This window comes from Camelus ferus, chromosome 7 (assembly GCF_009834535.1).
Source record: "Camelus ferus isolate YT-003-E chromosome 7, BCGSAC_Cfer_1.0, whole genome shotgun sequence".
Lineage (NCBI taxonomy): Eukaryota > Metazoa > Chordata > Mammalia > Artiodactyla > Camelidae > Camelus > Camelus ferus.
The window spans coordinates 17,003,402-17,030,429 of record NC_045702.1 but is presented as its reverse complement, the minus strand read 5'-3'; the positions used below and the strand labels follow the sequence as shown (position 1 = coordinate 17,030,429).

Genomic DNA, 27,028 nt, shown 5'->3' with positions numbered 1-27,028 from the left:
GCAGTCACCATTTTAGCTGGGTAGTTAAATTAAACCCAGTCCGCATCTGGCTTGGCCTTGAGTGCTGTGTGCCCCGGAAACTCAGAGCAGGGCCACCCAGTTCAGGGGAGGCACACAGAATAAGTAATGCCAGGCTCAGCCCTGAAAACCTCTTCACCCACAGAGCAGGGAAGGTTGTTTCAGGCTGAGGGAACAGCATGTGCAAAGTTACAAAGAGTGGGGACAGGCAAGTGTGGGAAAATTTATGGTTGCAGTTCGGGGCGGTGGGTAGATGGGTGGAGGATGATTTTGCTGAAGCAGCAGCAGTGGGATCAGCCTGTATCTTAGCAAGCTCGCTTTGGTTGTTGGGTGGAGGCTCAGAGGAGCATGAGACCAGGGCCTTGCAGCACCCAAGCTAGAGTTACTGACGTGCAGATGACGCCAGTGGAGAGGTGGGATGGAAAGGTCCAAGAGATAAAGAGGTGGGACCTGGTGACAGCCTTGGGCACAGAGTCAGATAACTTAGACAAAAATGAAATGCAGAAAAGCTCAGGAGAAAACAAAGCAAAGCAAAAGGAATGGATATTTTGAATGGCCTGAATGTAGCAGATTACAACACTTGGACAGTCAATTTGGCTGTAAACTTTCTGGCAGCTGAGAGACAAACAAAAATACACTGGATTGCACAGTTTTGGATTTTGGACAAGATAAAGCATACAAATTAATTTTCAGGCCAAAATTTTTCCTGGAATTGAACTCAACTGGGAATGTCATGTGGAACTTTGTGTAAAGATTAAAGAGTGACATAGAAAAAACTTCATTGTCAGTTGTTACAGAAGACGGGAAGATAGAATTCCACGTGACTCTCTTTCTTTACCACCTTCCTGTTATGACTTGGAGACAGACTGCATTTCTGTGGGGGACCAAGAGTCAGCTCAGGCTTGTGGGCAGTCGTGGTACAGGGCAGCGAGGGCCTGGGGCATCCTATGTGGAGGAGCCCAGGGTCTCACAAGTGTAGGAAGAGGTGATACCTACTTCAGTAAATGTAGAGAGCAAAGCACCCCGGTGCCCAGCCATGAAGAGGGAAGCAGGCATACCCCAGCGTGGCCCACAGGCAGGTGGGCTGAGATGGGTCTGAAGAAGGGGCCTGCTAGGGCAGAGTGTTGGGAAGGTTGGCATCCAGAAATCCTGACCAAAGAGAAACAGAGAGTGGGAAGAGCATCTGAGGACTCCATTCAGCTGGGCGAGTCCACTTCCCCTAGTGGGCCAGGTCTTTCTGCCCTTGGACCTGCTGTTGAGCCTGCTTCTAGGGGTGGGACTCAAGACACCAGAGGTCCTCTCTTCTGAGGTCAGGGAGGGTGGGAAACTTGTTTGCTGCATAAAGAATGTTGCAGAAGATTACGGAGTGAGGGCTGGGAGGTTCTAGTCTCAGTCGCAAACCTCCGGGCCAGGCCCTGCCCGTTGGATTCTGCAGAAGGGACAGAATCTGCAGAATCTGTGTCAGTGCCCTCCTAACGTGCCCTCCAAAGTTGAAACCACTTCTTGCCAACTGTAGACGCCTTAAATTCACCTTGAGTCAGGATGATAGTTTACTACCCCCTCCCCCAATCACAGTTCTTAACATTTTTAACTCAGGGTACACATTAGAATACATATTTAAATGCTAGTTGCAGAGGGAGGGGGGAAGGCATTTTTTTTAAACAACTGGTGCCTGGGCCCCACGCCAGGCCAAGAAAATCAAAATCTCTGAGCATGGGCCCTGGGAATCAATATTTTTTAAAGGTTCCAGGTGATTTTTAAGGTACAGTCAAGGTTGAGAGCAGCTGCTTTAACATTTACCCAGAGAGTTCATTACAGCAGAGAACAGAAACCTCAGATTCCAAAAGCAAGGACTCCATAGAATTTAAAAGCCTGTTACTCATGATGAAATCAACTGGCTAGTCAGCCTTTGACATCAAGACCTAAAGCTATCTTGAACAGATACAGATAAGGAGGCGGGTAACAAACACATTTATGTGAAGCTCTGTGTGTGTGTGTGTGTGTGTGAAGCTTTTTTTTTTTTAGCAGAAGTTCTAAAAGCATAATTACAAGCCTTCCACAGTTAGATCTGTCTGGTCTAATACTATTGTATGCAGTGCTGCACCTTAGCCAAAACTGAAAAGCCTCAGCACCTTTCTCATTTTGCCTGGAACAAACATAAATCTATCTTTCTTGAGTGCTGAGCCTCTGAGCTCTGAGTTCTTTCTACTTCCCTCCTGGTATTCAAGTGTATTTGTTCTCTGACCTATGTCTTATAGATTGGAAAGAAGCTGAGAGAATTCATTTATGCAGTTTAACTATGCATAAAGTCTCAATCAAAAGGAATGAATCTCTAAGGGTTTAATTTCAGTAACTTGCAGAATATTAGGGGAGCTATTTAGAGGCTCAATGCCTTTCCCCAAAACCCTCAGGTACACCTTACAGGCAGCTGCTTCTTTGGCTATAAGCAAAGTTGACTCAGCTTCCCCCACTACCTTTGGAATCCAGCCCCCTTTTTTGCTTCCTGAGGGCCCTTGAAATGTCTGACAGTTACTCATGAGTGACCTCTGCTTATGCCTTGTGTCACGTCCAGTCTCCTGTGTCAAGATATGGTCCCTTCTTCCACCAGAACCAGACAGCCTCCACAGGTACCTGGGCTCTCTCTGAAACCCCTGCACTGGCCACCCAACAGAGGGTCTCACAGGCACGCCTGCCCCTTTAATGATAGGAGGCAGGTCAGTGCCTGGAACCTAGGTGAGTGATTGGTCAGCTCTCTACATTTGACATCCAAAAGACACCAATACATTGGGAAGCCAGAGTTAGACCCTCTTTTACCCTCGTGTTAAAATCATTACCTGATTTGGACATTTATCCCAACTCATTTTGCCTAGAAATTAAACCCTTTACCAGCCAAAGTCCAGAGTTGCTTTCTCTTTGGCTTCCCTTTGGCACATTCATCCTTGGCCTGTGGTTGGCTGAAAGAGGGATGAGCCTGAGACCCCCTTTTCTAGCTGGCTGAGCTACTAACACCCAACTTCCCTCTGTGTTTGGGAAGCGGAAGGTTCCTTGCACCCCTTCAGGAGGAAATGAGACCAGGACTGAGCTGAGAGTGGGGACAGGACAGGAAGTTGTGACTGTGACTGCTCTTCCATAGGACCCAGGCCCTGTCTTATCAGGAGGGCCTGTCAGACCAGTTCAGGCAGAGTATCAAACACACTTCCTTTGGTTGTTTTGTTTTCTTAAAAAGTGTACTTCACAATTTTCAGATGCCTTTTACATACATACTTTTATATATACATATATATATATGTAAACTATGAAAGTTAGGTTTGTTATAAAGTATTTAAGCAATATATAAAAAAGAATACAATGAATAATGGAAGTTTACCCTATACTGACTCCCTCCTCAGAGGCAGTCACTGTTTGGTATATACACCAAAGCCCCCAGGACTTCTTTTCTTTACATGTAATGTATTTTGTTTGTTTGTTTGTTACAAAAATGGAAGCACGCTATGATTGTTGAACAGTATTTTGTGACTAATTCCATGTGGGACATATGTAGTCCTCTCCTTCACAGCTGCCTAGTGTTTTTTATATAGGTTGACTTCGTTTGTTTAGCAAATTCTCTATCGACGAGCAATTAGTGGTTTCTGACTTTAGCCGCTGCAGTGGCTCCAGTATTTGCTCCCACATTTCTGTAAGATAAATTCCCAGAAATAGAATTGCTAGATGAAAAGATTTCAAAGCCAAATGCATACTGAATATATCTGTGCCCAGTGATGGATATTTTAAAAATAAGATTCTGATACTCAGTCTTTAAAAAATTATAAAATATATTACTCTCTCTCCCCTAACCCAAGTAAGGTAGATTACCTCTCTCTTTCCTAACTCACCCTAGTTCTCCCCTGAATTTACTATGAATTTCTATTTAAGCCAACATGAACATTAAACTTCATAGTGTGGTGCATTCATAGAGGCAATCTATTATTTTGAGTTTTGTTAAATTTAAAAAGGCAATGTATTAAAACTAGCATTTCTAAGAAATGTTTTATAGATTGTCATCCAACAAACTGTCCCAATTTTGTCTCTTGCTGTTGGTTTTGTTTTCCCAAAACCTTGATCCCATATAACTATGGTGGAGGTTGAAACCTGGGATGGGTGGAGTGGGTTGCACACCAGAGCCAACCCAGGGAAATAATCCAAGGTGCCTCCCTTTTTCTCCCTCAGACTTCCTGACTTTTCAGAGGCGAAGATGTCATAGGGTTGAATTTCATTTAGCACTAAGTTCCCCGCAGATCCCCTGTGGGTAATGGATCAGGTAACCATGTATAAAAGTGGGACATTTGGACAGTAAAAAGTGAGCACTAAAGATAAGTTGTTAATTGATATACAGCAGGCTTCTCCTGGGACCATCCTGCAAACGCAACTTGTAGCCACCTGGGAAGGGTTGGACGTGCCCATCCATTCGCCCTGCTGGTCCAGGTGAGCTGATGTAGGGACGTGATTCTCTCCCATCCCTCTGCCTCCCAGCCTTTCTTAGCCCCTCTAGAGTAGAGGCCTGAGTCCAAGGAGGAGGAGGGGACAGGTGACTAACCTGATGCTGCATGTCAACTTGTCCCCACTAAACAAATCAAAAGAGATGGGTACCACTGCCCTTGGCTCCCCACAGCTCACTACAGAAAAGGTAATAACTGCCTTTTCCCAGCAAATTGGAGCCATTAAAGCAGGGCACTTCTCTAATTTTATTTGGACTTCTCACATCCCTGGGAAATACAGACTCAACCTCCCCAGGTGACCAAGCAGAGGCATTTGTGTGGGATCACACAGCAAATCAGGATTAAAATTGACCTTGTGTGGTCAGGAGAAAAGTTAGCTGGGGAAGAAGCCATAGAGCACTGATTTGGTTCACTGGGCAGGAGCGATGGGGCAGCTGAGACATGGAACTTGCATCCCCTGCAGCTGGAGTGGGACCAGTTTCTCAGCCACAGACTTGGCCAGGGAGGTGGCTGCGAAGACACGGAGGAGCTTCCCAAAACAGCTTGTCTGTGCTCTCGGCTTCTGCCAGGGCAATGTCTCCAGCTTGCTGGGGACTCCGAGGGATTCTCCACTTAATACTCTGAGCGGCAGGTGAGAGTTGTTCAGATTTGGAATGAAGTGTGTGGTCATCCAACGCCAAGTCTAACTCCCTGGGATCTTGACATCCTTTACATCTGGTCCATTTCATCATCTGTGTTTGTGACAATCAACAAACATACCCAAGCTCCCAGGACATCAAAAAGGGACCAGTGTTATGTTTATCCTCCAGCTGAACTGATGCGTCTAACAGGACAGAAAAACATCAGAGAGGAGAGGATACTTGATGCCTCCCAAAACAACGAGACCTGGAGATTCCAGCATAACAGAGTCAGAGCCAAGAGAAGTGCCTATTCCAGGCTCTCCTTTCACCAGAACGCAGGACAGCCAAGATCCCTGGCCTGGGACAGAGAGAAGAGAGACTGGGAAAAGAGTCGGAGGCTGCTTCTAGGCACACATACAGCCCAGGTTCAGGCTGCCTTTGACCAGAGGAAAAGAGAAGGAGATGCTACTTTCAGGATGGGGAGCAGAGCCCCTGAAAGAGTGATGGTGGCAGGTCCACAAGCTCCTCCTCACGGCCCTGAGGTCTGGCTTCCATCCCTAACCGTCGGCAGAGACTTTATCCCGGGTTACTAATGATGCAGCCATTGGCTACTTCACTCTTCTCCTCGTGTTTGAGCTCCCTAATGTACGTGACATGCCTGACACAGGTCAAGGTTGATGTCAAACTGGTATGTTGACACATCTGTGCCACTTGTCAAAACGCTGAAATGCTTCTCTACTAATTGTAAATATTTGCTCTCCTGAGCTCCCAGTGTCCCGCAATCCTGGGACCCCTGTATATGAGATCCAGCTGTTAAAGGGCTGACAGTAAGGCCATTGTGATTGGCTGGTGTCTGAGCCCCACCTTAGGGAAGTATTTTGAGTATAGCTTCTTCCCTTGAGACACCACACCCTTTGGGTTGTCCTAACTGTCTTTGGAAAAGGAGATCTTCACTGATTCCTTTTATTCTTATTCAACAAGCATTTATACTGCACCCACAGTGGACCAAGATCTGGTCTAGACATTGTATAGTAATAAAAAGAAGCCAAATGCAGGTGTTCTGCCATCAGAGCTCCCTGTCCAGTTAGAAGGTCCAAATAAAGAAACAAAAAGGAACCGAATCAAGAGCTGGGAAACGGGGCAAAGTAAGAGTGACCCCACACCTCGATTCTTCGTGCTCTTCTTTTTCTTCACTTTTTCTTCAAGAGAGCTCATCTGTGTTTGCTGGGTCTTCAGCCGCATCCAGAGTTTACACCTCCAGGGTGGCTCTTTCACGGACTCTTTAGATCTTTACCTCTGACTTTCTGCTCTGTGCCTTTCCTCCTGAACGTACAAAAAGAAGACGTATCTTCATCACGTATCCTCATTAAGTTCCGAGGAGAGCAAACCTTCCCTCGCCTTTCTCATTCCAGAACATCTCCAAGTCTAGCCCGCCAGCCCTTCTGTCTTCCTCTCCATGTTTCCCCGTCATCCGTCCCAGAGCTGCCATCCCCTCAGTCTTGTCCCGGGCAGTATGCACTATCGCCTTTTCTTCACGCTCTTGCCTCGCCTGAAAATTCTCCTCTTCCAACTGTTGGAACCCAATCTAGTCAAAGGGCCACAGATTCTCTCTTCTTTGAAGCAATCTGTGATTCCTCTGACTTTCACTGCCCACCTCTAAAGTCCTCAAGTTACATTTGTTCATAATGTTTACCACTGTAGTTTGAATTTAGCCCCTAAACCACTCTCGCATTGTGACTTATATTAAACATGTTGTCAGGCATCCCCTGGACCGATCTCATCTTTTTGTCTTAAACAATTACAATCTCTTATGGCCATTGGTGGATTAGATTGACATCTTCTCTCCCCAGCTCCAGGGTAGGGACCGTTCCCTGTATTCATGTATTTCCCAGCAGCTCCTCACACGGAGTACTGTGTTCAGCTCCTTGATTAATCTCATTGATTAATTTCAAATCCATCCGTGCTGGCTCAGATTAGCTAAATAAAATCATAGGGGAAAGACCATTTCCCATATCTCAAAACTTAGCTAAATAAAACTGAGCACATTCCCAGGCATTGCACAACTTCTGAGCACAAAACACCAGGCCCAGATAGTAAACAAACAGAAACAGGGCCTCAGCTTATATGGCGCCAGAAAACAGGGTGGAAGGGGAGGGAAGTGAGGGCAAGCAGACCGAGCTGATGGGGGCAGGGGGGCTCCCCCTTCCTTTCACGTATGGCCTGGAGGCTGAGCACTAGTACTGCCTGGCTTCAACTGAGAAAGGAAGAGGGTCAGCTCTCCTAATTTTAAAACCCGCTTTTACAGATTCCACTATAACAGCAATGAGACTGTTGAGAGGTTTTACAGCTTTACCACATTTCCGAACAATTGAGGCTGATAAGCAGCCCTGCAGATGAGTTGTGGAGGTGGTATTATTAAAATAAAGTTCTTTATTATTACTAGTATCAGTATTATTTGGCAGAGTTAAGTTCAGTTATAACAGAAGCCATGCGGAGCGCTTCTCCAAGGACATGCACTATGCTGGATGCTTTACAGGCGGCTCTCCCTTAAGCCTCACCTCTGGCATTCAGAGTAGGTGCTACTCCATCACTTTACAGAGGTGAGAACTAAGGCTCAGGAAAGTAATTTGCCCAAGGTCCCACAGCTCTCAAGCGGCAGAGCTAGAATTTGAACCTGGGTCTGTCTGCTTCTAAACCCTCTGTCTTTAACCCTCACGACAGGCCATCTCTCAAGCTCTTTCCCAGAACTGGGAGGAGGGCAGGAGCAGCCCCAGCCCCCTTCTCTCTCTCTGAGCTGGGGGAGCCACGGTGCTGGCCCCTGGAAAGGGGATGGGAGATGACGTCTCCCTCTAAGATTGCTGCCTTTTGTCCAAATGTGCTGGCCAGGAGCCAGGCTGGAAACTCTCTGCTCATGGAAAGAGAGAGAACAGAAGCCAGCAAAAGAGGGTGGGAAAGGGTCTGAGGGGGAGGAAAGGAAGAGGAGGGCAGGAAGGCGGGAGGGAGAGGAGGTGGGGAGTGAGGAGTTTGGGGAGGCACAGCTGGAGCCAGAGATGTCTGCCAGGAAGCAAGTAAAATGTGGCCTTCAGGTGCATCCCCAGCAAGTGGCTGCTTCTGATGTGCTGTGAGCGTCCAGCCTTGGGTGGCACAGGCCCTGGGCTCTCCAGGTGCTCAGAGGCCATGACACAGGACAGATTACACAAGGGGCCCTTCCTCCCCTCCTCAGTATTACTGTTCCATGAGGTCAGGTTAAAAGGAACACGAGGAAACCCTTTTCAGAGGGAAAAACAAGTCCCCAAATGGCAGCCTGGGGGCTGCCTCTGAAGTGGAGGGGATGGCCAGGTGGTACCCTGGTGCCAGGGTGCTCATGGAGAGGAGGGAGGGGGGATGACAGGTGCCCAGTACTTTGAATAAAACCCAATCAAAACAATTCACTGAGCAGCCAGTCTGTAACTGGGAGGGGAGGGCCTGTACCCTGCCCCCAAGGCCCTCGATTTGGCATTAAGCATCGATTTGGCCCTGGACTCTAATCTGACAGTCTGGATTCATTCAGCATCCATGTGGCCTTGGGAAGACTTCGTCTCTCTGGGCCTTGGTTTCCACATCTGTAAAGATGAGGCAATAGTAGAGTTGGTGTGAGGATTCACTGAAACAATCTGTGTAGAATCTTGCCTAAAAATAGTAAGTGCTCGATGAATGCTATTCATTCATTATTGCAGTTTAATTTAAGGTGAAAAACATAAATATGTGAAATCTTGAATAAACTATATAAATAAAATTGAAGCCAAGCATGGAGGAGAGACCACAAGGTTATGCACATTTAGATTACCAAGTGTAGGTAAGTTAATGTTATCCAGAGAAATTCAGAGGAGAGGGGGAGAACTTCAGTTTCGGGGTGGCCAGGGCTAACCCCAGAATTGTTGCTGGGTTTCTGAAAAGGTGGGCTTTCTGAAAAGAAGAAAAGAGGAATATATAGTCAGTTCTCCTGGTGTGGCTTCTCTATAGAAATGTGAGTCTGTACATTTCTGGGGAAGGAAAAGGAGTGTGGAGGATGGAGTAATAGGAACCCTGGGTCCTGCTCTTGCCTCTGCCCCCTGCCCAGACAGGTGACTTAAGCCAGGTGAGCCACAAAACTCCTGGGCCACAGTGTGGTCATTTCTGGCCATACCTTCCTCCGTGCTACCTTCCCGTGTTCAGATTTGATAGCTTCTCCATGCCAGTGGGTTTTCTAGCTTTGTATGCATCTTTTTTTTTCTTTCTTCCCTTTCCTCTTTGAATTTCCACACTAGACTGAAGCCTCTAAGAAGCACTGTCATTTACAGACCGGGTTCCCAGTGACTGACAGGGGTCACAAGGGGAGAGCTGCTGAGGCCAGGAGGAGGATGTGGAAGACTGGGTCAGCCAGTGCAGGCGTCATTCCCAACAGGGTCCTGGGAGAAGAGGCTCAGCATTTCCTGAAGGGAAATGACTCCCATAAATAGAAAGAGGGATGGGAAAAGGATCCGTCCATCCCTTTCCTACTGTCAACTCAGCTCTTCTTCTGGTGTCCAGACAATGCAACCTCTTGTAAATGCTTTTCATTCAAATGTGTCCCTGCCAGTGTGTGGGGGGAGAGATACGAGATCTGCTTTCTTGTAAATTGTAGATCTAAAATAAGAACTGAAGAAGGCATACATTCCTTTTATTTGTTCGTTTACCCACAGTAAGCTCTCATCGGTCCATTCCAATCTAAGACCCAGAGTTTTTTCAGTGAGGATTTATTGGTAAGAAAATAAGGAAACTGTACGCCTTCCGATACCATGTCCTATTTAACCGCATCCAAGAGTTCAGAAGATCTTCCTATATGAATGCTTATAATGTGCTGTTCAGATCCTCAGGAAGATTAGGCGTCATGACATGGCTTTACTAAGACTTCAGGTGTTCCCAACACCCCCAGTGTCATGATGAGTCTCCCCAGGAAGGGAAAGGGACTTCTTGACCCTCAGGAATGTAATGGGAATGATCAGAGCACACCCAACCTCCTGGGCCAGGCCAGAGGCAAACCTAATGGGCGCTTTGGTTTCCTAAGTAGCTGAAGTTTGCTCAGCTTCAGCCATGTGGGTGCAGATTCATGTTAAAAATTCACATGGACACTAGCTTTCCTTTTTCGTTTTCAGGAAGTAGTTGACTGCAGATTGAACATGACACCATGTTAGTGGAGATTCTTTTGGTTGCTTAAGCAAACAAGGTTATAAAGATATCTTGTGGAACCCCTGGGCAGGATTGCTCTTGGCCCCAAAAGTGGATTGGATTGAGGGTGTGCAGAGCCCTCATTCCGCGGGCATCCTTCTCTTCCACAGGCCAGCTCCGTCTGCTCCTTAGTCCACACGGCTGAAAACGGCTGCCTCACAGCGCCACGTTTCCGACACAGATTGACGCAACTCCCTGGCAACGGAACCTGATTGGCCCAACTAGAGTGAGGCCTCCTCTAGAGCCAATCAGCTGTGATTAGGGGGTGGGATCATGGTTCAAACATGGCTGCCCATGTCCCTGTGGCCCTCGTGCGTGAGGGAAGGGGCATTTCGCAGGAAAGGGGCCCCTTTGAGAGGTAGGCAAGCTCTGGATAGTGCCTGTCCTATCGACATTTTGTGCTCATTTATCTTAACTACTGTGTTCATAGGAATCCCGGTTCCTCAGATTCACTTGCTGAGTACTTTGCCAGAGGTGGTGTTTGTGAGGGAGGTAACGGTGTACCAGAGCGAGGGCTCCCGGGCTACGCAAGCTCCACGGGCTCCACACATGTCTCTTAAAATTCCAGGGATACTATTATGACATCCTAACGTGTGCCTGGTACATGCTGCCGGATGCTCAGTGTCTGTCTCTCCCTCTCTTCCACTCCCTCCTCGTCTCCCTCCCTCCTTAAGTCCTTCCTCCTTTCTTTTCTCTGTCTCTTTTTTTTTTTTTTTTTTTGGTAATAGTTAAAAGGTATAATTTGCATACCATAAAAATTCGCCCATTTAAAGTGTACCATTTAATGGGTTTTAGTATATTCACAGAGTTGTGCAAACATCACCACAAATCACCACAGTCAATTTTAGAACATTTGCATCACTCTGAAGAAGAAACCCATACCCCTTAGCCATTACCCTCTACCCCGACTCCAACCCCTTCAGCCCTAAGTAACCACTAATCTGCTTTCTGTCTCCATAGACATCCCTGTTTCAGACATCTCATGTAAATGGACTTTTACAGTATGTGGCCTTTTGTGATTGGCTTGTATTCATTTAGCATAATGTTTTCAAGGCCCATCCATATTGTCGCATGTGTCAGGACTTCATTCCTTTGATGGCTAAATATTATTCATCGTATGGATGTACCACATTTTCTTTCTTCACCAGCTGATGGCTTTTGGACTGTTTCCACTTTGGGGCCATCATGAACAGGTGCTCTGAATATTAGTATAGAAGAACATATGTGAACAAATGTTCTCATTTCTCTTGGGAGATGCATTATTTCTAAGATTATGTTGGTAAAATGCTTATATACAGTGCTTGACAGATCATAGGATGTATCAGTGTTCATTTCCTTACCCTGACCTTCCCAAAGGTTATGAATGAAAGCTATTTCCTGCTTGCAGCCCTTAGAAGAAACAGGGGTCAGGCTTTCAGGTTACTGTCACCAGGGGTCCTGGCATCACTGAGTAGCAGATTCTTGCATCAGGCTTGTGAGGGTTGTTGTTATCAGGTGGTTCTGGTTGAAGATGCTGAGGGACCAGATAACAAGGTATGAGGGGGTGAAATATAGAATCTGGAGTAGAAAGAGACGAATAGGATTCCCTATTCTGCTACTTAAATCCTGCGATCTTGGGCAAGTCAATTTTAGAACAGTTTTTAATTGAGAGAGAATTAATTAATCAAGTTAAAACTTGGTGAATTTAGATAAAGAATATGTGAGTTTCTGTACTGTTCTCGCAACTGTTCTGTAAACTCGAAATTATTTTGAAATAAAAAAAATTCAAGGTCTTCATGCTGCTGGTAACAACTTGAGAAAAGCTTTGAGAAGTCTCCACAAGTTGTGTTCAGATTCTGCCTTAGTTTGTGTTGTTGATTGACTCCTGCAAGGAGACCCAGCGAATCAGTCATAATTACTTACAGAATCAGTGCTGCTTTTCCTTCAGGGGCTTGCGCTTCCTTAAGCATTTAGCTGTTTTAGGGTTATGCAAACATCTATGCGTTTTACCCATCCACCCACCCCAAAGGAAGCACAGCCCACCCTTTAAGCCCAGATCCACAAAGGAATCTGCTGTCACCTGTTTTGCTTATCATATTGTGTTTTGTATTAGAGACATTTGTCTGCATCTCCTTTTCCTCAGCTTTATTGAGATATAACTGACACGTAACATTGTGTAAGTTTAAGGTGTACAACTTGAGATTTGATATACATGTATATTGTGACATGATTACCACGTACTGATTACTTAACACATCCATCAGCTCACACAGTTAACTTTTTTTTTTATTTGCGTGGTGAAAACATTTAAGATCTACCCTCTTAGCAACTTTCAAGTATATAATACAGTATCCTCATGTGCATCTTACTTCCTGTATGAGAATGAAAACTCTCAGAGGGCAAGTAAATTACTTATTTTACATTTCTCCCAGCCTTCACTCTGTTTCCTGTGTGAAGCAGACAGAATTATTAGTTGGAAGAATGAATTACATGACTATTTATTTAGCCATAGGTCCCCATATAAACTCTCTTTGAACCCATTGAAACATCCGTACTGAGAAGTGGATACTGGAGACCAGGATCCAAGTCTTGGTGATTACTAAAGGAATAGCAATTATGAGAATGAAGTATCCCACCCTTCCGTTCAGGTGATAACTGTGGCAAAGCAAAACAGGTAGTGGAGTTATGGGCTCAGCTGAGCCGGCTGCCCTGCTGCTATGGTTGTGGCTGCCAGGTAACAGAGGGGCCTGCTGGGGGTGCCACAGGGCAGACCCAGAAGCCCACAGACAAGAGGAGTGTTTATACTTTCCCTATGTTATTTGTAATATTAATAATAATACATGCTTATTACAAAAAATTGGAACTCTTTTTTTGTTGTTGAAAATATAGATAAGTAGAACAGAAAAAAAAATCATTCCAAGTTTCTTACCCAGTGACAGCTACTGTTAATCATTTGTTCCATTTACTTCCAGTCATTTTATTATGTATATGATGTTGAATAGGAATAGATTCCTTTCTTCCCCTCCCCCATTTGAAAACATGTGCTGTTCATATTGGATGCAAGCTTTTGGATTCTGTTTCTTTTGGCTAACATTACAACATGAACATTTTTTCCATTTAATAATAGTTTTTTTCAGCTTAACTTTTTAATTAACTTTTTAAAAACTAACGGCTTTATTGAGATATATTTCACATACAGTACAATTCACCCATTTAGAGTGTACAGTTTAATGGTTTTTAGTATATTCACAGAGCTGTGCAACCATCACCACAATCAATTTTAGAACATTTTCATCCCTCCAAAAAGAAACCCTATCCTCGTTAGCAGTCACTCCTCATCCCCCCCCACTTCCGACCTAGGTAACCGCTAATCTGTGTTCTGTCTCTATAGAATTGTAGTCACCTTAAACGTAATTTAATTTGCTATATTTCGTTGGATAGCTATATTATAGTTTATATCCCCATTATATTGCTTGACATTTGAGTCATTTGTGATTTTCAGTACTATAAATAGTATAGCTGTGAACATCTGTGCATACATTTTTTCCATATTTGGAATTATTCCTTAGGATAGATTCCCAAAGTAGAGAAGTGTATAATCACAGAACCGTAAAAAGAGATACTCACCAAAAAACCTTCACTCTCCTTCCCGGCTCTCTCAGTTGGCAAGTGTTCACGAAATTCAGCACTGTTTAGAAGGATAAAGCAATTGCTGATTTTGAAGATTTGAACAAGACAGAGGCTCAAAATGGTGAGCTAGAGTCTAGTTCTCATCCGGATAAGATAAATACTCTGAGGCCACAGTGATTTGTGTAAGGAGCACCGAGACTTGGACTCAAAACATAGACTCATTCCTGGTGCTACCACTTAAGAGTTACGTGAACTTAAACGAGTAATTTAACTTCCCTCAGCTTGATTTTCTCATCAGAAAAATGGTAGGAATATTGATATGGACTTCTGCGGAAGTTAAAAATAAGAAATGGTTTCTGGTCTAGCCAAGGACAGAGAGAAGGAAGTGCAACTTGAAATATTTGGGAGTTGAAATAAATTAGAATCTGACTCCTCCCAGTTTGATGACTTGCAATACCTAAAAGAAACTAAAGGAAGTGTACTTTTTTCCTTAGAAGAAAATATGTTTACCTGAATTCAGATTTTTAAACCATATTTTGGCAGTTTTAACTTATTTCATAAACTTCATAACTCATACTCTTAATGACTTATGGGGCAAACTCATTACTTTTTCCAGAGAGGTGACACTAGTAGTTATCAAGCTATAACTAGAGAATGTCGACACAACTAAACCCTCATACACACTGTAGTTTAGTGTTCACATGCAAATTGGCCACCTAATTGTACATTTTTGCTTTTTATCCTCCACAAAATGGTGAACCCAAAGGCAACATATGGAAGTACTTCCACATGCAAGTGAGTGAGGGGAAACACATGATTTGCAAATATTGTCAAGTGAAAAATGTGTTTCCATCCTATGAAGGTGGCCAAATACTATGTGTAAGAATGTTCTGCAGATGTGAAAAAATCCTGGGTTTATGAAAGTGAGAACAATAAAAATCTTTAGCTACCTCTGGCCCCAGGAGCATCACAAAGTGTGGTCTAGTCTGCAATCTCAGGCTGCTCTGACCACAAATTCCCAGTGGCTTCATTTGTCAGACAAACTGGCAGGTGTAGGTTAAGAAAATACTGATCAAGTTGTTCAAAGAAAATATTATTGTCAGTAACTGGGTATTCATACCCATAGAAAGTCTTAAAATTACTCAGATTATGCTCTTGGTCTCGAGGCTTTCTTTAGAGTGACTATGAGCCTTGATATTGAAGCCTATGTAGGAAGGATCTGTGAAACAGCATCTTAGAGTATTTACAGCTGGGCTTGAGGGACAGGAGCAACTCACTGTGTGCTGATGACATCACCATCAGATTTCAGAGATGCTCTGAAAAATAGGAGCGAACAGACCCACTGGAGTAAAGACGGCCTTGCTCAGGAGAGTGCCAAGGAGAGTAGATCTGTGGCTGACTGACAGTACTAGTGACAGGAAAAAAACTCCAGGGTTCAACTCTAAGCCTGTGAATTCCCTGGGGAGCTTATGAATGCAGGTTCCTGGGCCCTTTTCTGGCAGTCTGATTCACTCAGTCTGGGGTGGAGCCAGGACTCCTCACTGTCCCAGCTGATTTTTTAAAAAAAAATAACAGCTTTATTGAGATATAATTCACATACCATAAAATTCACCCTTTTAAAGTATGCAATTAAGTGTTTTTAGCATATTAACTGTTTTGTGCAGCCATTACCACTATCTAATTTTAGAATATTTTCATCACTTTCCTCCCGCCAAAAAATCCATACCTGTCAGCAGTCACTCCCCACTCCCCCTCACACAGCCCCTGGCAACACTAACCTAACTTTCCATCTCTGTGGACTTGCCTGTTCTGCACATTTCATGTTAATGGAATCATACAATATTCCTTTAGTGTCTGGCTTTTTTCACTTGGTTTATTTTTGAGGTTCATCCATATTGTAGCATGTAATAGTCCATTTTTTTAAATAGCTGAATAATATTCCATTGTGTGGCTGGACCACATTTTGTTTATCTGTTGATGGACTTGTTGAGTATAAGAAAATTGGTGTGTCTGTTCATTCAAGAACATTTCTTGCACACTCATTTGATGGAAAACTTCTGGGCTTAAAGCAGAACTCCTAGAAATGGGAGTTGTTTGTTAGCAGAAAAGTCACTACCCTGGCGCTGCCACAGGCTTTGCCTGGTGTGGTACCCTGAGGACCTGGTGTCTGATCGTGGTGTGCAGTGTCTTTGCGCAGGCCCGGTTTAAGCATTTGATTCAGGAGTGCAGGCTATGATTTTGCCAAATATGGCCCCCTGCGTGTGGTTCTGAGGCAACACATTGGCTTTGGCTTCTGCTGCTCCTCTCCTGCTTCAGAATCCTTCATCTTCTAACAAATGTGAAAAAATTGTTTGTGAAAATACTCACCCCCCCCCCAAAAAAAAGCTGTTATGTAAAGAACTAGAGCAGCCCATTTTAATTTTTAAGACTATTTTTATTGAAGATAATGAAAGTGAAGCATCAAGATGTTCAGGGATGAGCTTTTCTAAGCAGTTGGACACTTATTGTATTATGTGATTGTGTGTTTGGGTTTTTTTTTTCCTTCTCAGTGTATTTTCTGAAAACAAACACCTTTTGGGTATGCTTAATAAGAAGAATGCTCAGCTTAGAAAATAACTTTATATTCTACTGTAATTGTTATGGTTTCTTCTCAATTTTGTTGCCTGCTCTTTATAAGCTGATAAAACTAAGTTATTAGAATCATTAAAATTGGAAAGCTTGTAGCTTTATTTGCAGCACAAGTAAAAACCATTTAAATTTAATTTTATTAGTATGTAATAATTTGATTAAGCTGTATTTTTCATTCAGTATTTCAAGTCTGACAATTTTATGAATCAAGTTATGTATAATATATATTTACCTGTATCTCAAAACTATCACACTAACCTTAGAGCACTCAAGGGCACTGGAAAATTATAGTTTGTATACTTTATTTCTCACTCCACCTCCTTCCTTTCCCAAATTTCTTATTTTTTCACTGAATATGCTTATGCTATATTTTCAGTTGAGATATAATTCACATAAAATTCACCATTTAAAAGTGCACAATTCAGTGACTTGTAGTATATTCACTATATTGTGCATCTGTCATCACTGTCTAATTCCAGAACATTTCTATCATCCCGAAAAGAAACGTTTTGTATACTTCTGTATCTGGCTTTTTTCACTTAGTGTGTTCTCAGAGTTCATCCATGCCGTAGCATGTAGCAGTCCTTCATTCCTTTTTATGGCTGTGTAACATTCTACTGTATGGTTAGACCACATTTTGTTTATCTATCCATCAGTTGATGGACATTTCCAGATTTCATTTTTTATTTAAATTGCTGTTTTTGTCTTAAGATTTGAGAGAAATCACTCCCCCTCTCCTGGCTTAAACATGTCCAGATTTTTTTTTTTCTAGCGGTCTCTAAACCAGTACTAACCAAACTTCTTTTTGTAGGTGACTTTGATAGCAAAGTTTCTGTAGACCATATATCATCTCCCCTATTCCCAACATAAAAACCCTAGTAGAGCTAATAGTAAGAGTATTGCTGTTGGTGAAGATTCTTTGGCATCCTGTGTAATTTTTAAATATCATAAATGAGTAATTAATTTATGCCCAGAACAAAATATGAACAATGTGCTATTATAAGGAGAGCACTCCGAGAGGCCAGATATCAGACCATGAGTAGCTGTCTCACTGGGCTCCTGGCAATGAAGACTACACTGGCACCAGATGGTGTTTCCAGACTGCCTTTGCTGGTTCCCCAAATGGCAGTGGAGGAAAGAGAGCAGGCAGCCAGGCGTGGTCCGGATTCTAAAGGCGTTACCATCTCCCTGCTGGGAGCTCCTTGCTTCTCTGCACACAGCTGGCTGCTCCCCTCCCTCCTTCAGGTGCCCTCAGGCTCTCCTGTAAGAACTGCTCTCAGGAAAAGATCTGATATCCGTCAACTGCCTCCTTCCTACTTGTGGGAAGACACTTTATATCTGTTTTAAAATCATGACCCTTTTGGGGGGAGGTACTTGTTTTTAAATTAATGATCTCACATTTAGTACTCCAAGCCCCTTAAAAAATACTGTTTTCAGAGATTAGGCTGGAATTTTAAGCCTTAGTGAGTAAACTTAAAGGAGTTACAAAATAATACAGCATTTTGGCCTGGTAATGTCAGTCTGGAGCAATTACATTTTCTGTGGGCTTTTGAGACTGGCCAGAAGCATCTCACTATGATCTCTTTCTGTCTTTCGAAAAATTAAAGGTAATTCAGAGAAGTAATTAGGAGTTAACAGGTTGAGACCTTAGAAGAGAGCTCCTGACAGATTAAAAGCTGAGAAGATTCTCCCACCACTTCTTAACTTCACCTGAGCCCTCCAGTCAACTTGACATTGATGCCCAAAGAGAACTTTTGAGTCAAGAACAGATTTTACAGTATTTAGCTTAGCAAGGAGAAAAACAGGATTCAGTTATGCACTAGGTTGATAAACATAATCAGCTGTAGATGTTGGTGTTTTAAAAATATCTTCTTTAATTTGTAAGACAGTTTAAAAAAAACTTACGGAAATGTTCGAATGTGCAGAAAACATATGAACTTTCTTGTTCCCATCAGCTAGCTTTAAAATTTTGCATGACATTTTAATTCTAATTAAAATTATTAGTACTAATTAAGCTCATCTGGTGAATGGGAAGTTCTATTTTTGTGGCAAGCAGTTGAGTGGGAAAATGTGTTATTACTCGTCATGCATTCATAATACCTCCTGCAGGCCAGTCTGTTTGGATGGCGAGGCCAAATTGCCTAGGAAGAAATAAGAAACCTTGGGTTGTGTAAAAATCATCTGAGGCCATTGATTTGCTATATTTAAGTGCAGATTCCAGGCCAGCCCTGAGACAGTTGGTGTTGGTATATTGAAAGGGTGCCCAGGAATCTACATGTCTGACAAGGTTCCCAGTTGGACTGGAACAGATCTTCAGTGGATCACACTTGGGAAGCAGCTCCACCTTGGGACCCCAGACCTGCAAAGTGATAGAGAAGTTTATCATGGTGATTTCAGTGCTCACAGAGTAATGCCACCTGGGAAATTAGGCTAGGCTTCTCACCTAATTAATGACATTTAAACATCAGAGACAAAGAGGGAAGGGTCAGAGTCTTGTAGGAGCAGCATCTTCCATTCTTCTGTGAATTCAGAAATGCTGGTGGGCTGATTGCTGAGTGTGCAGGGGACTCCGTGCCCCTCTTAGTGCCACCCCTGGTGCCCACTTGTACTTGCTTCTCAGACTATGGCATTAGCTATTTCTCTAGACACTGCGGTTTTTGGGCTGGGAGTTATTACTGCCTGGTGGGAATCGAGTTCACTTAAGCACTATGTTGTTTAAGAGCTTTTCGGGATCTTTAACCTCAAAGATCATACATGGTTCTCTGTGCATTAGACACAGTGGGCTTTGTGCTTTTTGGAAAAGCTGTGGCTTCCTGGGAAGCATAGGGAAACTTCCCTCAGGGAGAAGAGCGAGTTATGTGGCTGATCATGACCCAGGCACAGTCCTGGTGCTCTCTCTGGAGGCAGACAGCATGTCGTGCTCATCTTTGAATCTCTGGAGCATCCTGCACAGGGCCTGGCACCTGCTCGTTGTGCCTGTAACAGGATGTGAGCTTGAAAGAAGAGGGTGGGCAGAGAGAATTGCTGCTCGCGTGGAACAAGGCTGCATCACCATAGGCTTGGTCTGTGTGGAGACACAGTGCGGACGTGTAGGGGCCAGTGGGGAGTGGCTGTTATCCCTGAGTCTGATGGGGCCTTCTGCCAGAAACAGGACAGAGGAGCAGTGTCTGTCAGCCCAGCCAAATGGCGAGGCTCCAGAAGTTTGCAGAGCATTGTGAGAAGAGCAGTGATTTCCTTCCTGTCCCTGAAAGGCCTTTCAGGGCTCTCCTCCCTAGCAGGAGGGGAGAAGCCTGGAGCCTGGCTTCTTTAAAGAATTGGGCTTGCTTTCAACACAGACATGTTCCAAAATGCAGGGTGCCGCAGTCACTGGGTAAGGGGACAGCTGAGTTCCATGGGCAGGCCCCAGCTCTGTCCTCCTCCCCAAACACAGTTTCTCTGGATGGTTTCTCAGCTCACCATTTCCTGCCCTCCCTCTTCTTAACTTATTGCCCATGTTCACTCTTCTTTTCTTTTTATCCTTCTCCCTCTGGCTTTCCTCTCCTTGTTCCCATTAGTCATGTGCATGTCTTAAAGCCCAGCCCTTTGATTTCCTGTGGGGAGGGGATGCCTAAGGCCAGGGCCTTGGGCAGCCACCCCATCACCTGGCAAGTTAATTATCCTGGGAAAAGGGATAGGAATCTCGGAAACTTGAGAAGGAGTTGGAAGGAAGATTCCTGGGAGATTCCATGAAAAAGACAAGGGAGTCTCCAGGGTCTCAGTGCTCTCTGAACCTCTGATCAAGGCTTCACCTCCTCTCCACCATGAGGGACCCGTCATGCGGTGTTCATGCTTTACAGAAAAATTGTGCAGCGCATCCTGTTGATGTTTTCCAGTGGGTCTCATCTTCCTAGCTTCCTCCACCTGAGCAGTGTCCATTTGTCCTCACGTTGAGAGACAGAGTTCTGTAGAGACTTGTACTGAAATAGTACATTTTCATCAGCTACTTCAGTTCATTTGGACATCAGGCACTGGAGTATTATAAAAGTGCTACTTCTCTGCTGAAGCTCCTGCTTTGGTATCCACAAGGTCCTTAGCATCTTTCAGGTTTGAGATGTTCAGTGGGATTCCTGAGTTTGCTGGGGCCATCTCTGAGTTTTCTTTAGTACCAGAGAGATGACCTAGTGGCTAGGCATTTCTTCCTCCAGGGTTTGGAGCCACTAGGGGAGGATCTCTGTGCAGGGCTTCGAAGCCAAGGACAGTGTGGGTTTATGCCCACCATCAGGGGTCAGGGGCAGCAGAAGAGCACCTCTGTGTAGGTATTTCTGCTTTAGCAGGTGGTTTATTTCTTGTTTCAAATAAAGTAACAGCTCCTGCCTTCTTTGGGGCATGTTAACTCATCACAGGTTCTTAGAAAACCTTGAAGAAGTGTCAGGTCATGCTGGTATTTACGTTTTACTTTCTCAGATTATATGTTTAAAACTTTCGGTTACCTTATCTAAAAGATACACACACACACACACACACAAGAAGAGTTGGCATGGGGTCTGAATCTGGGTGGGCCTCAGGATTCTTTTCCCTTGCCCCACCTTTCCTGGGCCAGGGATTCTAAATGGTACCTTCCCGTCACCCACTGCTGGGTGGACTCCATCAGGGATAAATAATTTGGGGCATGGGCTCTAGATTTGCTGCCATGGCTCACTGAGTGTGCATCCCTGTTTTCCCAGGCGGCTTGGAGCTCCTCTTGGTGCTGACATGATGACAGTGTGCAGGCCGGCCAAGGGCAGCCACAGCCAGACTGAAAACCTGGGCTACAGATTGGCTGACAAGTAAGAACTTTTCTCCCCTGAGAGTGCGGAAGTTGGCCCAGATTCTCAGTCTCCTTCCTTTCCCTACTGCCTTTCCCTCCTCACGAATCCCCCTCCCTGGACTAAGGGGGCGTTCTTTTCCGAGTCGTTGTGATGAGCCTCCGTCAGTCATCTCCATGCACTGTGCTCAGTTATCAGCCTGGACCAGAGAGGCCAAGGGAAGGTCTGACTGGTGCCCAGCGTACTGAGAGGAGAATCCCTTTCCACTTCAGCCCCGTCCTCATGTATGCTTTCCAGTCCAGGGTTTATTTTTCTAACGACTGGGATGCACAAGTATTTGAGCTGTCCTTGAGCCCTAAATCTTTGCAGCTGCATCTGTCCACATGGCCAGCTTTACCCATCTTGTATTAGCAGGGCTGTTCTCTCCCCAAATGGAGCCCTTTCGTCTGATACCCTCTCACGTTCGGCAGCAGAGTTGGCACTCGCTTAGCTGTTCACAACTACGCGTCCCAGTCCAGAGGCCCCTTCTGGGGCCATACAATCCTGGAAAGGAGAACTCGAGAAATTCTTGGGTGCAGCAACCGTGTAGAGAAGGCACTCTGCCCCTGATCTCATCATCCTTGCCACCCTTACTTGAGATTTCTAATCCAGCATGGTTTTCCAGGAAGCCAGCCTTTTTCCTTCTTCAGTTTTCAGATGGGACCTCAGTGGTTGTGAAGTCACTCCAGATGTTTGGGATCTTAGACAATAACTATAATCATTACAGTAACATGAGTTACCATTTATTGATACCAAGATTTATAATGTGTGCTGTATTCTGGGCACATATGAACTCATCCCTTCACTTATTTATTTATTTATTTATTTATTTAAAGTCAAGTTTCCACCTTGGATGGATTTTATTTAATTTTTAAAAATATATTTTATTGAAATATAGTCAATTTATTATGTGTCAATTTCTGGTGTACAGCACAATACTTCAGTCATATAGGAACATACATATATTTGTTTTCATATTCTTTTTAACCATAAGTTACTACAAGATATTGAATATGGTTTCCTGTGCTATACAGTATAAACTTGTTGTTTATATATGTTATATATAGTACTTAGTATCTGCAAATCTCAAACTCTCAATTTATCCCTTCCCACCCCCTCCCCCCAAGCAACCGTAAGTTTGTTTTCTATGTCTGTGAGTCTCTTTCTGTTTTGTAAATAAGTTTGTTCATCTTTTTTTTTTTTTTTAGATTCCACGTATAAGTGATATCATATGGTATTTTTCTTTCTCTTTCTGGCTTACTTCACTTAGAATTACTTCTCCAGGTCCATCTATGTTGCTGAAAATGGCATTATTTTATTCTTTTTTATGGCTGAGTAGTATTCCATTGTATAAATATATCACAACTTCTTTATCCAGTCATCTGTCAATGGACTTTTAGGTTGTTTCCATGTCTTGACTATTGTAAACAGTGCTGCTGTGAACACTGGGGTGCATGTATCTTTTCAAATTAGAGTTCCCTCCAGATGTATGCCCAGGAGTGGGATTGCTGGATCATCATTCATTTTATTTGTGACTACCTGCTATGTATTGGGCACAGCAAACAAGATAAATTTGGACTCTGCACCAGTTAAGTTCCAGTCTAGAGAGGGGAGATGGGGTTCTTATTTTAAGGAGAAAAAAAAATGGAGCCAAGGTCCAAACCCAAGTTCTTCTGACTCTAAAGCCATGTATTTATCTACTGTCAATATTGTTTGACAGTACATATGGTATTAATGATTATATATTATATCATCAATTGTCACTAAGCATGAACACCAAATTGTGTTTTTATGTGTCTGTCCTGTCTCTTCCCCTTGCCTCTAGCATCGTGAGAGCAAGGACTTTAATTTCTGCCTTTTGAATTCTCAATAATATAACAAACTGATTCTGCTGCTGTTTCTGACTAAAATCTGAATTCATGCAAATGTCCTCTGTGGTGACAGAACAATTAAAAAATGTGTTTCCTTTTTGTAGGCACTCTGTTATAAATGCTAATTGTTTATTTAAATAAGGAATTCTGCTTTGATAGCCATATGAAACATACGAAAATTTGTTTGCAGTTTCACAATTTCCTAATTTATGCTGAGCAACTGAGAACAGCAACATAATTTACATGCTAATATCCCAGGCCTGGGAGTCTTTACATAAACAACCATTAGTCTTTGGAGTAGAAAACTAAATACTAATAGGATGCATGAAATTGCTAATTGTTCGTCTCTCATGTGAACCTTAACTGGAGTTTCTGAATTCCTAAATAGTCAGATCTATGTATTCAGGAAGTGTGCATCATGAAGTCGGCCCATGTGTGCTTGCTAATCTTGGCATATCTAAATTCACTGTGCTGTCATGACCTTTGCTGGTGGAAGAATGCTTTGCATTTCAAAACACAGATCCTCCCATCCTCATTATAATAGCTTAAAATATCCTTTTGTTTTCCTTTCAAAATAATTTTTAACATCTTCATGTCACTAACTAATCTCTTCAAGTCACATTTTGGAGGCCTGTATCCCCACAGGGACATGCTAGGTCAGAACTTTCTGTAATAATGGAAATGTTCTTCTGCTCCATCTACTACAGTAACTGTTAGCCACGTGTGACTTCTGACGACTTGACATGTGGCTAGTGCGGATGAAGAACTGAAGAACTGAAGCTTTAATTCAATTTGATTTCAGTTTAAACAGCCACATGTGGCTAGTGGCTGCTATACTGGATAGTGCAGTTCTAGGCCATGCTTGTTTACTACTCATTCATGCAAAAAATATTTATTGACCACCTACTCTGCCGGTTGTTGTTCTGGGTGCTGGGATGCAACAGTAGCCAAAACAGGCCAAAATTCAAAACAAAACAAAACAAAACAATCCCTGTTCTCATGGAGAGACCAGTCCAGTAAGGCTCACATTCTAAGGGAGGTTTAATTTGAATGCAGCCAATCATTGTGGCTTTGCCCACTCAAATCAGGACGACTTATCAAGCCCAGAATTAACAAAAACTTCGTGACCTATGGCGTTTTAATTTTTAGTCACTCCAAAGGACCATGTGTTGATAATAGAAAAAGAGGAATCTTAGACTATATAATCTTCTATCTCATGAACCTCTCCTATTTCCATCAGAGGAAAAAGCTAATAATAGTGATCACTACCATTTGTTGTATACTTACAACACACTAGACGCTTTACATGGGCAGGCTTTTTAAATGTTTACAGCCACCCTGTTATCTATCTATTATTATTATTATTCTCATTTCAGACATGAGAAAACTAACGTTTAGAGAAGTTAAGAAACTTACTCAAGGTCACACAGCTGGTCAGTGGTTGAATTAGGACTTAAACCCAAGTTTTTTGGACTCCACAACCCAATAGCTCTTTTCGTTCCACCATGCTGTCTTCCCAAGAAAAACATAAAAGTGATTTTTTTAATGGTGGTTTCAATGTTTGTGACTTGCCACTAGTATATAACATTTATATATAAATTCTAGCAAATCTGTATGATTAGGCAAGAACAATAACCAAGAATCCCTCACCCAGTGTTTGTCTTTCCTGCTCAGGGTCAAGGTGGAAGGTCCAAAGGCTGGGGAAGACCCTCCAGGGCAGCAATTTGAGTCCTCCATTCCTTTGCTAGAGACTGATCAGGATTCACCCTTCCAGAGGAGCCCGCTGGAGAGCCTCAATAACCCGATGCTAGAGTCACGAGTGGACTGTCTTCAGCAGAACATGTTCAGCTCAGATATGATCATCAGCGACCCAGCTTCAGATCTCAGTGCTAAAGGAGCCAGCAGGGCCGGCAAGAGGCAGCTCGATGGTGTTCAGAACCCCTGCCCTCTTGCCCGAGGCGGGGCCCGGCACAAGTCCCTCAGCATAAAGGACAAGATATCAGAATGGGAAGGGAAAAAGGAGTTGCCCACTCCTGCTCCTGGCAGGAAAGCAGACGGGCAAGAGGATTACCTGCCGTCCTGTGTACAGATGGAGAGGAGATGTGGTGATGGTGCGAGGACTCGGGTCACAGAGGCTCAGAATGGAACAAGGCAGGAAACAGAGAGTAAAGAGAATGAGAGGAATACAGGGATAGTGAAAGTCGGGGCACAGGATGCAGAGCGGAAGCAAGACCTAAGCCAGCCAGCCCGGGAGCTGGCTCCTAGCGTGGGTAGAGGCCGAGAGCCGAGGCTGGGCAAACAGCGCTTTCAGAATGATAGCCTCTCTGTGCTGAAGCAGGTCAAGAAACTTGAGCAGGCGCTGAAGGATGGCTCTGCAGGGTTGGATCCCCAGTTACCAGGCACTTGTTACTCCCCACACTGCCTGCCAGACAAGGCCGAGGAGGTGCCCATCCTTCCTGAGAACCGTGGAGGCGGGAGTGGCTCAGAATTCAGGTCCCACCACTTGGACCTGGAAGCCAGGGAATCCGCCCCTGAGGCTGCAGAGGAAAGGAAAGGCTCGTGTGGAAGGCCCTGCGACCAGGGCCTGGAGAGTGTGTACAGGGGCTCAGAAAACTCCTCCCTTAAACCCTTCATTAACCCTCTGCCCAAACCCCGGAGAACTTTCAAACATGATGGAGAGGGGGACAAGGATGGGAACCCAGGCATCAGCTTCAGGAAGGATAAAAGGGACCTGCCTCCTCTGCCCTCTCTACCTCCCCCGCCCCTGCCCTCTTCTCCCCCGCCTTCCTCTGTGAACAGAAGACTGTGGAACGGGAGACCGAAACCCAGTGCTGACCACAGGTAGGTGACTGGTGACTCTCTGCTGGAGTCCTTTATGCCGAATCGCAGCTGTCTGTTCTCAGCCTCATTATTTATTTTATTAAACTGATGGATCTTATAGTTAGTCGAGGCTGTTCGTAGCTTAAGATAGTCCATTGATTAAACCTGAAAATGTGATAACTGATAACATATGTTTCGTGTTTGTTCCTTGTCCTCAAAAAAGAGTATTTGCTTTGAAAAATTACCCTTTGGATTTAAGTACTTGTAATTCAGACAGTAACCAAGAGTTAGATGAAAACTTGTATTACTGGCAATCTGCAAATTGGTGCTAATTGACGCTCATGCTGCTACTACCATCCCCAACTAGTGCGTGGTGCTCAGTCTTTCCTGGCTCTTCCTTTCCTGTTTTTTCTTGATATGGGCTGTAGAAACACACTGCCTAGTCTACCCTGGCCCTAGCGTGGTCCATCTGTGTGACTTTGAACAAGTTACTTAACCTCTTGAGGCCTCAGTTTTTTCACTTATACATACAGACACTCACATAATAAGTACTTTTTTCTTTATTTTCTTTTTTGGGGGGGTGGGGAGGTAACCAGGTTTATTTATCTTTTTTTGATGGAAGTACTGGGGATTGAACCCAAGACCTCCTTGCATGCTAAGCACACACTCTACCACTGAGCTATGCCTTCCCCCCACCAGTAAGTATTTTATAATATTAATACCTTAGATAATAAAACATGTGAATGCTTGAAGTTAAAATCTGTGCTTTGGAAACAATTTCTTTTCTGTTTTGAAACCGAACTTCTAGTCTATTTCTGTAACATGCTAACCTACTAATCTGGAAGCCAGCTACTGAGAAAAACTTCTCAAAGCAGTTGTCTGTACCTACTGTCAGCGCTTCTTCACCTCCTGATTTTATCTTGACTCACTGTAGTTGG

General features: G+C 43.9%; 1 protein-coding gene across 6 annotated transcripts in view; it reads left to right on the top strand.

Moving 5' to 3' along the window:
* DENND2A (DENN domain containing 2A) overlaps nt 1-27,028 on the top strand; it is an 86,868-nt gene that overhangs the window by 1,410 nt on the left and 58,430 nt on the right. For 3 of the 6 annotated variants that reach the window (XM_032483500.1, XM_032483498.1, XM_032483497.1), the window contains exons 1-3: nt 5,776-5,801; nt 21,280-21,381; nt 24,945-26,111. In XM_032483500.1, coding sequence (XP_032339391.1) covers nt 5,791-5,801; nt 21,280-21,381; nt 24,945-26,111 — 1,280 coding nt within the window. In that variant the 5' untranslated portion in view covers nt 5,776-5,790. Of the gene's footprint in view, nt 1-4,390; nt 4,480-5,775; nt 5,802-21,279; nt 21,382-24,944; nt 26,112-27,028 lie in introns of those variants that run through there. The other 3 variants (XM_032483499.1, XM_032483502.1, XM_032483503.1) reach the window with 3 other exon arrangements.